Source organism: Acromyrmex echinatior, chromosome 8 (genome assembly GCF_024713525.1).
Source record: "Acromyrmex echinatior isolate Ae372 chromosome 8, ASM2471352v2, whole genome shotgun sequence".
Taxonomy (NCBI): domain Eukaryota; kingdom Metazoa; phylum Arthropoda; class Insecta; order Hymenoptera; family Formicidae; genus Acromyrmex; species Acromyrmex echinatior.
The window spans coordinates 1598362-1612137 of record NC_141859.1 but is presented as its reverse complement, the minus strand read 5'-3'; the positions used below and the strand labels follow the sequence as shown (position 1 = coordinate 1612137).

General features: G+C 33.7%; 1 protein-coding gene, 1 long non-coding RNA gene and 2 other non-coding genes across 8 annotated transcripts in view; 3 read left to right on the top strand and 1 right to left on the bottom strand.

The window, feature by feature from the left end:
• The window catches only part of Nrx-1 (neurexin 1), a 235051-nt gene that overhangs the window by 212082 nt on the left and 9193 nt on the right, over nucleotides 1–13776 (top strand). For 4 of the 5 annotated variants that reach the window (XM_087408980.1, XM_087408981.1, XM_087408978.1 and 1 more), the window contains 4 exons: nucleotides 8604–8845; nucleotides 8929–9052; nucleotides 11358–11531; nucleotides 13025–13184. In XM_087408980.1, the coding sequence (XP_087265106.1) occupies nucleotides 8604–8845; nucleotides 8929–9052; nucleotides 11358–11531; nucleotides 13025–13184 (700 nt within the window). The remainder of the gene's footprint in view (nucleotides 1–8603; nucleotides 8846–8928; nucleotides 9053–11357; nucleotides 11532–13024; nucleotides 13185–13776) is intronic. The other variant, XM_087408979.1, reaches the window with a different exon arrangement.
• Nucleotides 7700–7892, top strand: LOC147908669 (U2 spliceosomal RNA). Its single transcript, XR_015546058.1, has one exon. It is a non-coding gene; the product is annotated as a U2 spliceosomal RNA (small nuclear RNA).
• On the bottom strand, nucleotides 9372–11441 carry LOC147908667 (uncharacterized). Its single transcript, XR_015546024.1, has 2 exons — nucleotides 11303–11441; nucleotides 9372–10945 (listed from the first exon to the last, which is right to left on the bottom strand). It is a non-coding gene; the product is annotated as an uncharacterized LOC147908667 (long non-coding RNA).
• Nucleotides 9883–9989, top strand: LOC147908668 (U6atac minor spliceosomal RNA). The gene has a single exon (XR_015546056.1). It is a non-coding gene; the product is annotated as a U6atac minor spliceosomal RNA (small nuclear RNA).

Sequence of the window (13776 nt, the reverse complement as noted above, 5' to 3'; positions counted from 1 at the left end):
ACTATATCTATAATAAGTTCAATTTAAATTGTTACTGGTACTTAGAAATTTACTTCTAAATATCTTCTGCTGACCTGACACTTGTTGACCGAGACCATTCCAATGCATAGACTCTTTCAGACAAACATAATATTTTCTTCTCGTATTCTTAGGGCTCCTACAGACCTAAACCCTCGAAAAGGCCGGAGAAGCATTGATTCATGTTGCCCTATTCCAAAAGCGGATCAACCGCTTCGGGCTTATAATTTTTTTCTTAAGTCTACAAATGCTTCTTTAATAATCTTTTCTACAATATAGTCTACTAAATATTATTAATGTTAAATCTCATTATTTGGATTTATATAGAATTGTGAAATCAAATTTCTTTCTCTCTTTCTCTTCAGAAAATTATAATGTATAATAAAGTACAATAAATACACGTTGTAAAAGTCAATAGGCGTAAATACGTGTATAAATAAATGTGAAAATTAATATATGTAATTAAATATCTTATGTATATGTTTACATGCAATCAGTTTGATCAATTCGCGATTACGTTTGATTCCTAAATTATGCAAATTTTAGATTGCACGTCCGTCCATTCAATTTCACCTGCTTGATTACATAGGGGGATTCGTTGGGGGATGAGTGATGCATAAGACATCAAGGGTACACCTGTGATACACTTGTTGGACTCTCATGATACCCTGGTATCAGAAGCGCCACGTTCCTTCGTGGTTTTCCCACGAGCCCTCTCCAAGTTCTCACGCGGACTCCTTCCCTTCCTCCACGTGTCTCGGTATGGCCGTATAAAAAAGACATGAGAGAAAGAGAGGGAAGAGCGAAGAGGGTCGTGGCGAGAATAGTAAATGATTTCCTCGGTCGATTGAGTCACACGCGATCCAATATATTCTTTTTAAATGTCACCGAAAATGGGATACTGATTGCAATGCAACGAGTGTCTATTTTGATTTAAAAATTGCACAATGCGAGTTTTCTATTTCTTTCAAATTAGTTAGATACATATAAATAGTACAGAATTATGGTATAGTATTTAGGATTAAAAGTCTAAAAAAGTGCATAATTTTTTTTTAATATGTATATTTTTTAATATATAAAATTTATTATTCTTGATTGGCATATTAAACTTAGTACGAAAGTAGCATAAATTCTTCAACTAATCTCACATCTATGAAAAGAAAGGGACTGATAATTTTAATTTAAGTTACACATAAATTTAAAGTAACATATATGAAACACGAGCACATATAAATTCCAGCTCTGTTTTTATAAATATTTTTTGAAATATTTTACGAATAGAGAAAATACGTATCTAAATTTTGTACTCATCAACGATATTGTGATATTAAAAGATGAGTTACATTGATTTATCACTAATAATAATTTAGAGAAAACGTGTCAATGATTATAATTAATAATAAAATATGAAAATTAATTCCTTTTTGTTTGAATAAATAAATATTCGGATGAGCGGTGAGAGAGAAACTTCTTGAGAACGGATGAAGTCCTGGCAATCCTGAGGCTCGTTTTCTTGCGTTCCTGGAGAGACTCTCCCACGGTGCGATCCCGTGGGAACAATTTAATTGGCTTAAGAAGCCAGCCTCTTGTCCCAAGACGCTTTATCCTCCTCCCACGGTGTCGTCTTTCTTTCTCGTTCTCTCCGTCGAGTGCTGGTCATTTTAAGCCGTTTAACCCCCCGTGTCGAGGATCGTCGACCTCGAATTGAATGCCCGCTCGTAAAGCTTGACCCTTATCATGATCCATTCCTCTCGGAACTTCTAATTGTACGGCTCAGCGAAGTTGATTGTATCGTACCAAATGACGATTTCCGTTCGTGGAAAGTAGTGGGATTACCTACTCTTATCTTCTTTGTATCCAATGGGTAGGCACGTGGATCTGTTGCACGTGAGAATGGGGCAATTGAGTTTTGCCTTAAAATCCACACGGGTTCGATTCGCAAGCCGATAAATAAGAGCGGCATGTGCAAACTGAACCAGTGCGAAACTCTTTCGCTCGTCTGCAAGCCTACTACCGAACCAGATCGCTTGGCTGGCCTCAGGGACATTCTGTCTCACGTTGCCGCGATCAGCCTGTGGGAATGAAGCCGTGTCTGGAATTCGTGAGAAAATTCGAACTGGAAGCACACGTGCGACACTGTCTTTTCAATGGTTGCAACGTGCATCGAGAGTACAAACACGTTCTCGGATTTTAAGTCCGTAATTTACAGTCTGGAAGTCGAAATAGGATTCAAGATGAGAAACTGGCAACCTATATAATATCATTTGAAAAGTCTTGATAATCTATAAAATTAGACTTTTTACTTTGATGTTTATAAATCAAGGATCGGTAAATTTCTTCTTCAACATTTAACTCTCGCAATTATTTCTGTTATTCACAAATGATCTGTTATTCACAGATCAGATCGTGTCCATGGTACATAAAATTGATGAAAGAATAAATTAAAAGTACAGAATACATTCTATTATTTTATTTTTAAGATATTTTTGAATATTTAAAAAAATAATTTTTCTTGTTTTATAAGGCATTTTATTGGTAATTTTCGACAACATTGTACACATAAGTACATATAGATCTATTTCAATCAGAAAAAACTAAAAATGAAAATTTATTTAAATATAATATTCTATTTAAAAAATTACAATATATACTATAATATATATTTTATTAAATCTTAATGCTTTATAAACAGTTTGGCTTTAATTAACTTCTGTTGTTTTTTTGAATACAATATATACAGAATTCCTTTTATTTATGCTTTAACAATTACTATTATAATCAAACAATGTATATCCTGAGATAATTAGATATTATTTGTGCTCGATGAAATGAAAGAGGAGGAAGTAATTAACTTGAAAAAGTAGATTTTCTCAAGAATAGAGAAGAGACTCTCACGTGAAAAGACTTCTACATTTTTCACGTTACTTTCCCACGTAGAGTCGTCGTCACCAATAACGAATCATCCTGCACGCGACCTTCGCGGCTAGAAGGTTGAAGAACCTTCCAAAGGACACGTGATAGGAGTCGCTCCTGTACTTTGATACGTGCCTGGTGCACGTAGTGGCGATTTCAGCCCCAAGTTCAGCATCTTCTCACGCTCGAGTCTCGCCGTTATGCCTCCGAAATCTCATTATTTTTTGTATCAGTAAGCGATGAGAAGCGCGCGCGGGCGCGTCATGAGAAAGCCGGCAAAGAATGCGCTACGAGACTTTTTTCTCACGATTTCGGAATCCGTCACCTCTAGGATCGTCTTCTTTTAGAGGGAGGAGATTTGTTAGACCTAATACACCGAGTTTATCGTTGTGGCCATACCTACTCTGAAACGATACCTACCTGAAAGATATATGACAAAGAACCTACCTAGGACATAACAAGAGGTGCAGCAAGCGAGTAATTGTCTCTTCTCTTTTCTTTTGATAACTTGACGACGATTGGAGTAAATTTTTAAGCAGTTTTTGTTTTATTTCATGTTCTTATTATATGTGAAAATATTGAGTTTAAATTATTAGTTTAATAAAATAAAGCGATTAATTGACATTAACATTTAATTTCCATTTTATATTATTATTAAATTCATTATAAATAATTTATTTTAATATATTAATTACTAAAAGTGTCGTTTTGATTATTGCTAACAATCGATAAAATCCAAAGAGAAACATTATATACATTATTTTGTGAAAACTTTCTTTCAAGTTTGAACTATATTTCCTTTCAACCCAAAATACCAACATCTTTATCACATTTTGATTTCGATCGTAATCTAAATAATGGAAATGAAATGCAGATAGAAAAATCTTTGTTAAAAAATCATATCTTCTTTGATGTCCATGTTGTAACACATTACCAAGGAGAATAGATTCAGCGGTAATGTCCGCGCTTCATCAGACAGGTTAGTCGTTCTAAGTTAAGTGCTTAGAAGAATCAGGCAAGCATAGCGAGATGGTAGTCGACCTAAGCTGCGCTCGTGCGCTAGGAACAGCCTTGGAATCTGAAGGTCGTTCTAAACCTACCAGGCAAGATTCAGAGACTGGTCGAGCGTGCCGATTCCCGCGGCGCCTCTTTGTGTATTGCTCTTATTGCTTGGAGACCGAAGCAACCAAAGTATCAAAGGAAGATTTTATACAGGAAAAACCTGGAGATTCGTGAGAAGTACTAGAAAAGTTCAAAACAGATAATAAAAGGCGCCCTCAATTTTTTATTCTACTTGTGATAAACTGTGAATTATTGGAAAGAATGATTTTGAATTTAAAAATTTAACTAGATATAAGCTCTAAAAATAATTTTGAACCAAATAATTATGTTATAGGACACTCAAATTGGTTGTTAGAACATTAAAACTTTTTCAATTAACTTTTAAGCGTTCTACATACTTATTTTGATGGTCCGACAAACTAGTTTTAAATCTATATCTATAAATAAATTTTTAAATATTTTAACAAAATCGTTTTTTCTGTATAAATACGTGAAATTTAGCTAATCGTAAAGTATATTTGAACAAACATTTACTTATAAATCATTAACACTTAATTAACAAGAACAGTACATTAATAGAAAAGAGATTTTATTATCTAATTTATCACCAACTTTTTCTTTACTTTTCTTTTTATGTGTCTTTCGGTAAAGAATTATCAGGTAAATACATGTCTAAAACTAGAATAATTTAAAAAAATCTTAAAATCTGTAATTAACGTCGAGTTACCTCCAGGCTAGCTGCAAGTGTACGAAAAATTCATTTTCTTGACTCATTAATCATCGTCAGCTGGCACGTGAAGATGTGAAGATTAATGGCTCAGCAGTAATTAATTCTGATGCAGTGATAACGTACAATCGGTCGAAGACGATCGAATGGAATCTTCCCTCTGATTAATGCAAATTTTGGATCCATCAGTCTGACAGAGCTCAAGTTGGTTTGTGCACCAACTGCATGATTCGTATTTCTGATTCTTAAATATTTGCCGCTTTTTAAGTGCCTAGTAATTATAGAATCGAGCGATTTAAATTGACGCTCCCATTGTCGATAAGGACGCAGACGCGTCCCACGGTCGAATTGAGCCTGCAATTCTCAAGCATGCACATTTGTCTCGCGCCACAACCGGACAAGTGACAAGCCGACCGATGTACGAACGAAACGTACGTGCACGTGCGCGTTTACATTCGCTGTTCACGTTCGTATACGAAACGCCGCTACCACCGCCTGGGAATCATCGATGTTTCCCATACCCAAGCACTCTCCGTTCTCACCGTAAAACAGACGGTTCCCAAAGCGCGTCCGTGAGACTCCGTCGTGAATTCGGAACCTTTAATTTTTACGAGGATTTACTCCAACGCCTCGATTTTACGTGATCTTCCTCCTCACTTCAGAGTTAGTATAAGATCTGTCGATAACAAATAAGTTTCATTTTACTTCATTTTATTTCTTAAATTTATTATTTTGAATTCGTTTGGAAACGGAACAAATTTATAAAATTTAAAATATATATAAAATATAAAAATATCGAATCTCCGTATAAATGTGAAATATATAAATATGCGGACATCGAATATTCTCGTCTCCTGATTCACTTTAGCCGAATGTGCTACTTGTCTAAGCATGACAACTCAATCTACTTTCGGATATACCTCTTAGTGCATCGTACTTCCCTGTTAGTTTATTTATCAATTTAGATTATGTCGTGAAAGAGCTAATTACCTGAAAATCTACACTTTTATTTTTAAACTTGAAATGTATGACATATCGAAATTTATTCTCAGCAACAAATTAGTAAAACGGTTTATTTCCTTACTTACACAAAAATTATAGCGCTTTATTCTTTGTACACAGGCAGGTTTTAATTTACAACACATTTTTTGCCAAAAATATATTTCATTATACTCAACTTTATAAAATATTAGTATTATGGAGAAATAAACATGGAATAAATATGGAAATAGCTATTCTCGTTTCAATTTTATACCGCGGTCGCTAATCTCACGGATCTTATAGATTTATGGTACAGTGAAGATTACGGGTTCTCTCCCAGCTTTAAAAGATTTGGCTTCACGCTCTATTCGACTCCCGGTGCCAGACAGGAGTACCACACCCATCGTGTTCATGCTTCCCTAGTAAAGTGATACAGTTTATTGGACTTCTTCGGATTGGAATGCAGCGTCAATGACATCCTTATCTCAATAGAAAGGGAAAGAGAGAAAATAAGAAAAGAGGAAGGACGAGTCCGAGCGGTTAATTCGGGACGCATGTCTTATGCACATGACACTTTGCATGTCACTGCTCGCATATGGGAACTCGATTTTACAAAGTTGATTATACGTCGAGTCTACCAGCTGTATTTTTATGCCATACTGATGAACTGGCTATGCCTGGTCAGTGAGTGTCAACTGTTACTCTTCTGTTATTAGACATGTCTGCATCACACGTATAAAAACCTAGTGATGAGCGTAGATATTTTCACATAGTTGCTATTGTGATAAAATTATATTTAAAATTACAAAATTATAGTAGATAATTTTGGGATCCATTATTAAATGGTGTATTTACACATATTTGGAAGTAAACTTATAACTTACAGATGAAATTATTTTTCTTTATAGTAATTAAAGAATTTGCAAAAGTAAATACAATATAATACTTACACAATTGAAATTAATTTATTATAGAAAAATAAAAACTATAAAATACTTGTTATTATAATTTTTTGTTTAATATAAAGATATGTTTACACAATTGAAGATGAAAGTATATATTAATTTTTCTGCTAGAAAAATATCAAACTTATTTCTTTGAACCAAATTTGAAGCATATTATTAGTTCTAAGATAAAAATTACTTGTTGTACTACTGTTTATAAGTTCGGAAATACTTGTGATTTTCTTGTATAAAACACAAAGTTAAGGTAAAATAGTCTTCAACAATTTTTGAAAAAGTTTATACGAATCGAGAATGTTATAAAAATATTTTTTTATTTGTTTACTTCTATTTTTTGTTTACAAAAATTCTTTAATTTATATTTCTTGTCTATAAATATTCTTTAACTTCGATGTTAATAAATTTTTACACAACAAATTCGATATTATTGTGAAAAATCATCATATCAATTTTTTAAAACATACTTTGAAGCTTAAAAATTTACTTTAAAATACTTTTTATTAATTTTTATCGGATATCTTTATCAAGTTACAGTGTTTTAAAATAGAATGAAAATGTTAAAAACAAAAATAGTGAAAATTGCCAAATTTTCAATTATATGTAATTTAGGAATAAAATATCATATCAAGACAAAAAATTAAAAAACAAATTTACAGCTCTGTTCTTTTTAAAATGCATTATTAATAAAAACTCTTCTATACTTTTCAACAAGATATAAATAAGTTTTTGCGAGACGCGAGAAAATTGCAAACGTTACCGAATTTATAAACAGTATAATGTACACATAAGAATGACATTAACCAATTGTTATCAAAAAGTGTAATTATTTAGATTATACTGTAAACAATATTACTTTGAAATAACGAGGAAATTGATGATTATGGAGAGGGAAAACAAACACCGCGCCGGTCATGCCAGTATTGACCGCCTGTTAGTTACTTCATTCGCCACTACGCGGCTACCATGCGGCGATATTTTCTCGTATTTAAGTTTCATCTCCAAACTGTATATAAAGCCCGTAAAATCAAACGTCTCTATCGCTTCTCGGCTCTTTGAGCTAAGATCAAATGTGTAGTATCTGTTCTTATCAGCTTAATATCTGATACAATCCCCATAGGGGATTCAGAATATTAATCTCATTTTTGGCACAGGGTGGGTGTATAGAGCTTGCTCCATCCCCACTGCAGGTTGACCCGGTCTTGCAGTACTTCGGGTTCGGCCTATAATAAACTATTCTAAAAATAAAATTTCTGAAGAGGGAATGAAGGAGGTTTCCTGATTTCCAACTTTCATTTGTATTTGAGATTCACCGTGCGGACCATGCCGCCACTGGCTCTGATCGTACGACGTACGTACAGAGAGAGATAATAATCCAAGAGAATTCAAATAGAAATATTTGTATTCTAACTGTCAATGCTGATCGATAGTCGTGACAACGAAATCTTTACAAATATAATTCTCATTGTATGATACAGCTCATATATACGACTCACAACAGAACGACGACAACTCTTGTTGTGATTGTTTTATATTAAGCAAATTTTAAACTTTGTTCGTTTTAGTTTTATAAACTGCGTTTCGCAGATTGTTCATAACAAAGTTTGTGAAATTTGCTTAATATAAAACATTCACAACAAGAGTCGTTCTGTTTACATCGAAAAGATATTCTTTAAAATATTCATTAGATTCCTTCATTTTGCTCATTATTATTTAACTTCGTACACTTTGTACAAAAGCTTCCCTACTTGAGTTAATAATAATGTAAAAATTGTATATTTCTATGATTAATTATTTTGTAGTGATAACGTTAAGTTACTCATAAATGTTATACATTTCATAAAGAATATTAATATACAAAATTTTGATGATTATAGTTAAGTCGACCAATAACGCAAGGAGAGATAAAAACAAGCTTTAGAGGTTTGTGTATTTTTCGACAGGTCATCAGCTGACAGTGTTCAACAGCCAGTCTACTATTCAGGTAGGCGGTCGATGGAATCGTAGCAAGGGCAGAGTGGAACGACCCTTCCTCGGCGTGATAGCTGGACTGGTCGTCAATGGTGCCAGAATTTTAGAACTGGCAGCTGCTAAAGACGGTAAAGTTGCAACTAGAGGAGATGTGCAGCTTCTGCCAGCAGGAAGTCTCCTGGATCGCGCCCCGCCCTTACAAAGAATGCAACAGGTACGTAATAATGTCATTTGAAGTTAATCTCGAGTAATTCCCAAGATAATTGCTCAATTTTTAATAATTCATTCTCTTTGTAGACACCGGCGTCCGGGTTTCCCGGCGTCATGGACGACCTCATTTTCTCCGGCGCCGGAAGTGGCTGCGCCGGCGATGACGAGGACGAGGAGTGCACTCCGATCTACGAGTCAGGCTCCGGTAAGTGTAAGTAATATTTCCGAAGGAGTAAGTAATCTATTCTACACGTTTTCCTCACGAGGGAATCTTCTCTACGTGCGCGTGTCTTGTTGCGTAATTTTTTCTCGATGGCATCTCATATTAATGTCATTACACTTTTTCGCATATTTATCACGCGAAATAATATTTTTACAGATAATTTATTTCTATATAATTCTGAAAAGATACTTTCTTTAAATTTTTGTTGAAATATATCGCATGTTTTTGTCATATATTACGCGAATTAATTGCTAAACAACTTGTAGTAATTTTTAATTGTATTTAATTGTAATTGAAAATTCTGAAATTATGTATACATGCTATTGTAGCTTTAATTTTATACTAATTTGTTAGTGTATCTTCATATATATATTAGGTCATTTAAAAAGTATCCGCGATTTTTTGTTCAATTTTTGAATGAAAAAACCGCAGATACTTTTTAAATGACCCAATATATATACATACATATACATAAACATTATAATGTTTTGATTTATCTAAGAATTAGATCTAGCATGAAATAAAGATTAAATTCTAAAAATTACAACGAAAATAAATACGATTTTTATTATAACTTATTATAATAAAATGTATTTATTAAAAATTTGAAACATATAAGTATAGCTATTTGTTGAATTCATTTGTACATAGATAAAATTGTATTGTAAGGTACTTTGTGATATTTGCAACAAAATTTTCCTTTACGGTTTTGCAAAAGGATTGTTAGATTAGAAGTTATTTGCAAAAAACCTACTTTCTCGAAAGCGCTTGCGAACCAGTCACTCCATATATAAGAGAACGGTATCGCCTCCTCCACCGTGTTGTATGAAAGGAGAGACGTTTAGCACTCCCCTAGACAAGGATGGATCAATACATGTAATGGTAGGCACTGTCGTCTGTTGACGGCACTTACCAACATTTTTTTTTTGTTTATTATTATTCGTAATGTCAACAAAATTTGTTTTATCATGGAAGAAGATTTTGATCCTGTAATTAATCTTTTAATTAATTTTAATTCTATAAGAAAATTGATCAAATCTTTTCGATGAATTATAAAAATTATTCAATATAGACATTGTTAATCACAACAATAAAATATATGGTTACAAAAATTGTTTAAAAGTTTAGACATTTATATTTCCATATTTTTTTTATATATTAGATATATTCGAGAAAAGTTAGTATTTGAAATATTCCTATAAAATATAACATTATATCCAATCACATGTATAATAAATAAGAGAAAATGATAATTAAAAAATTGTCACTTTCATACGAAACAAAAAGATAATTATAATAATAAAACGATTCATAAAATTGTACAATTTTTCATTAAACAGACCGTTCATTCATCCATTAAATAAATCGTAATTAACTAAAGAAAACATGTTTTTAAACCCTTTGAATTTCAAAAAGTGCAGCTTATATTTTACAAAATTAATAAAATAACTTTTTAACAATGTGTAATTTTTTCTATAAAAATGTAGAAAGAAGCAGTTAATTAAAAGTTAATTTGAAGCAGTTAATTAAAATTAGAATAGACAATGAATGTTCTTAATTGATTAGCTTCTGTATGCAAAATTGCTCTTAGGCTATCGTTGATATTGACTTTTCTCTCAGCACGCATCGCACATGAGAGGAAGGGCGTCCCCGTTTATACGCTCACGCATCACATACACATTCAACACGCATCGCACGTATCGCATGGCATGGCCACCTTTTCGCCTTCATGTTCGCCCGGTTGTATCTTCGATTCATTTACATATTTAGGATCGCCGGCCGGTAGAGATAAAGCCTGACAGCTTCCTCCTCTCTCCTTCCAGCAAACCTCTTGCGACGAACTGAAGTCCCGCTCCAAAATCTCCTCCGACTAACTAAAAACTAAATTAACATCGTCACGTTAATGAGACGCGATAACTGCGGATGACCAAACGTCATATCCGGTCACTCTGTAACACGATGTATATATTATGAAATTTCTACGCGATCCAATTACACCAAGAATTTCTTGGAAGAGTTTATACTTTAAAACATTATTATAATTTATTTTTGAATGGTTTATAATTTAATGCAAGTTTCAGCTAATGAATATTACCTTCAATTATTATTCGATAAAAATTTTGATAAAACCACGTAAGAAATATATATTTGCAATTACTCTTATGGTGCAGAATACAAGATTTTATTGCGAATGTAATTACTCTTATTATACTGTATGTCTATATATTTCGATCAAACCTTCTAATGTAATCAATATCGTTCGTTTAAACAATTGCGTCGCTTCTATTTTCAGATGACATCATCACGCCAGTATACGTGGCGCCTACACGATTGCCGACGACATTGAGGCCGACAAAGCACAAAGAAAATATTCAAGAGCGTCCAACCTGTGACGACGAGGAAGATTGCGAAGAGGGCTCCGGCGATTCTAGAACGACAGAAGAAATTTTTGTCACCTCGGCCACCGGTCCGTATTCCAAGAACATTGTTCCGTCTAATAATTCTTAATACCTTTCTTTCAGCAGAAAGCTGCAAAATGCAATTTTACAAATGTTGCATTCTAAAGAATTTCTGATTCGTTTTAAATTGATATCATTAAAAAATTAATATCATTTATGTGATATACAGATGTACAACTTAATATTGTATACAATGTATATATATATTATGTGTATATTATGTATATATACACACATATAATTATAGAAAACTTGCCATATAAAATCTCGCGTGAACGAGCATCGATCGATCTTATCGTTCTCGGTCATCGGCTTTATATACATACATATAAAGAATCCTCTGTAACGGAAATACGATGTGGGCGTCTTCCTCATGTTCATGACTTTTTGTGACGCGCGCACCAACCATCGCCTGCCATGAAAATAGCACTACCCTGTTGCCGGGGGCGACATTCCTTTCAGTAATAACATTTGCCTCGTCGAGTTATAACGTCAAACTGGATACTCTGTTCTTAATTTTACCCGAACGTATAAAATCATATAAAAACATCTTCGAAATATTCTCTCACATACATAACGTGAAGCTTTCATAGAGAATTCCTCATTACATTTTTTGTATGTACGCCTATCTGGATCATTTAGAATTTTAGTGCGTAATCATAAAATAGTATGTTTACTAAAATACAGTGCCTCTTTGTGTTCGTTTAAAACCCTTAATAATTACATCCAAGGATAAAACCTCACAATAACATACTTAAATTTCAAGAAGTCCTCACGTCTTCATATCTAAAATAATGCAAAATTATGTTTATAAGGCGAGCTTCTCCGTTGCAGGTAGCATATAATACAACATAGTAAAACATATAGTAGAAATATATAATACAAGCGACAGCTTATTAAAATAATCATTTTAATTTCACAATAGACTTATCGTCAAGTTTTAGAAAACACCATGAAATGTTTTATACTGTACTGTATATATTGAAATTAGAAAGAGAGAGGGAGAGAGAGAGAGAGAGAGAGAAAGAGAGACTTAATTACTGCCCCTGCCGCTCAAGAACTTCATTCTAAAAGCTCGGCCAATGTCCAATATCCGTGAACTTCGTGACTACGTGCATAAACGCGAGACGTGAACATATAAAATAGTAATCTTGTCAAAAATTAACTGAATAAACAAGTTGGCGTATCACTTTATGGACATTTCTCTCGAATGCATACATATGTGTATCATGTGATACGTTCCTGTTGCTCTCGGGACCGTTCGGCTCGTAACGTTTCTGCTTACGCACGCGTGAATATTTGCCGGCCTACGCACGCGTAAATATTGTCGCCTCCGCACGTTTCGCAACCCATCCCTTTCGCTTCCATACCCTACTCCCTGCTTTTCCTCCACTTTTCCTCTTCCACCTTTCTCCCGTATCATCCCCTCCGCGCGATGGAACGGAGGCGAAGCAGCCTTCTAACGCACATTTTTTTTTCACCCTCTTGCTTTCTGTCACAGATATCAGCTCGGTGACGTACACGACGCCCCGCGAGTACTCGACGAGCCATATCAGCACCCAGACGACGTCGCCGTCGTCGACAACGTTGGGTCGCGACGTCGTCACCGTCTCCGTCCAATACAACGTGTCAATCACAGACCTCGAGACCAGCCATAGCAGGTGCGTGCGTCTGTCAGCAGTGATGCCGGATAATCGAATAATCATTCGTAATTGTTTATGCATATCGATAGTCGTTATGATATTACTATACATTTTTCGCATTCTCTGAATCGTCATAATGTTTATTTCTATTATAATCATGTTAAAACATATAAAATGTACGGTATAAATTATTTCCTGATCAATTAATGACAGATATTTACTGAATTCATAGAATAATTTAGAAACTTCCCTTTTGCATCGAATATTAGAAAAATCTTTCAATATTGCTGGCGTCACAAAGTACGGCTCAATTAATAGAATCAATTTCTCTCTTTTATATATACACATATATATATATATATATATATAGTATAAAAATCAATATGCATCTCAGTCTAAAAATTCGGAACTGTTACATTTTCACAATTTTCAATCAGTATTTTTGCAACGATTTAATTTAATCGAGTAATTAAATTTAATTGAATAATTTATTTGCAAAAATTCAAACCTCTGTTGCGCGTTTTAAACGAGAGAAATGTTACTAGCAAATATACATACCACGTGCTATAATCATTCTTCATTCACGGCAAAAAGTCTCAAAATTCGCGAA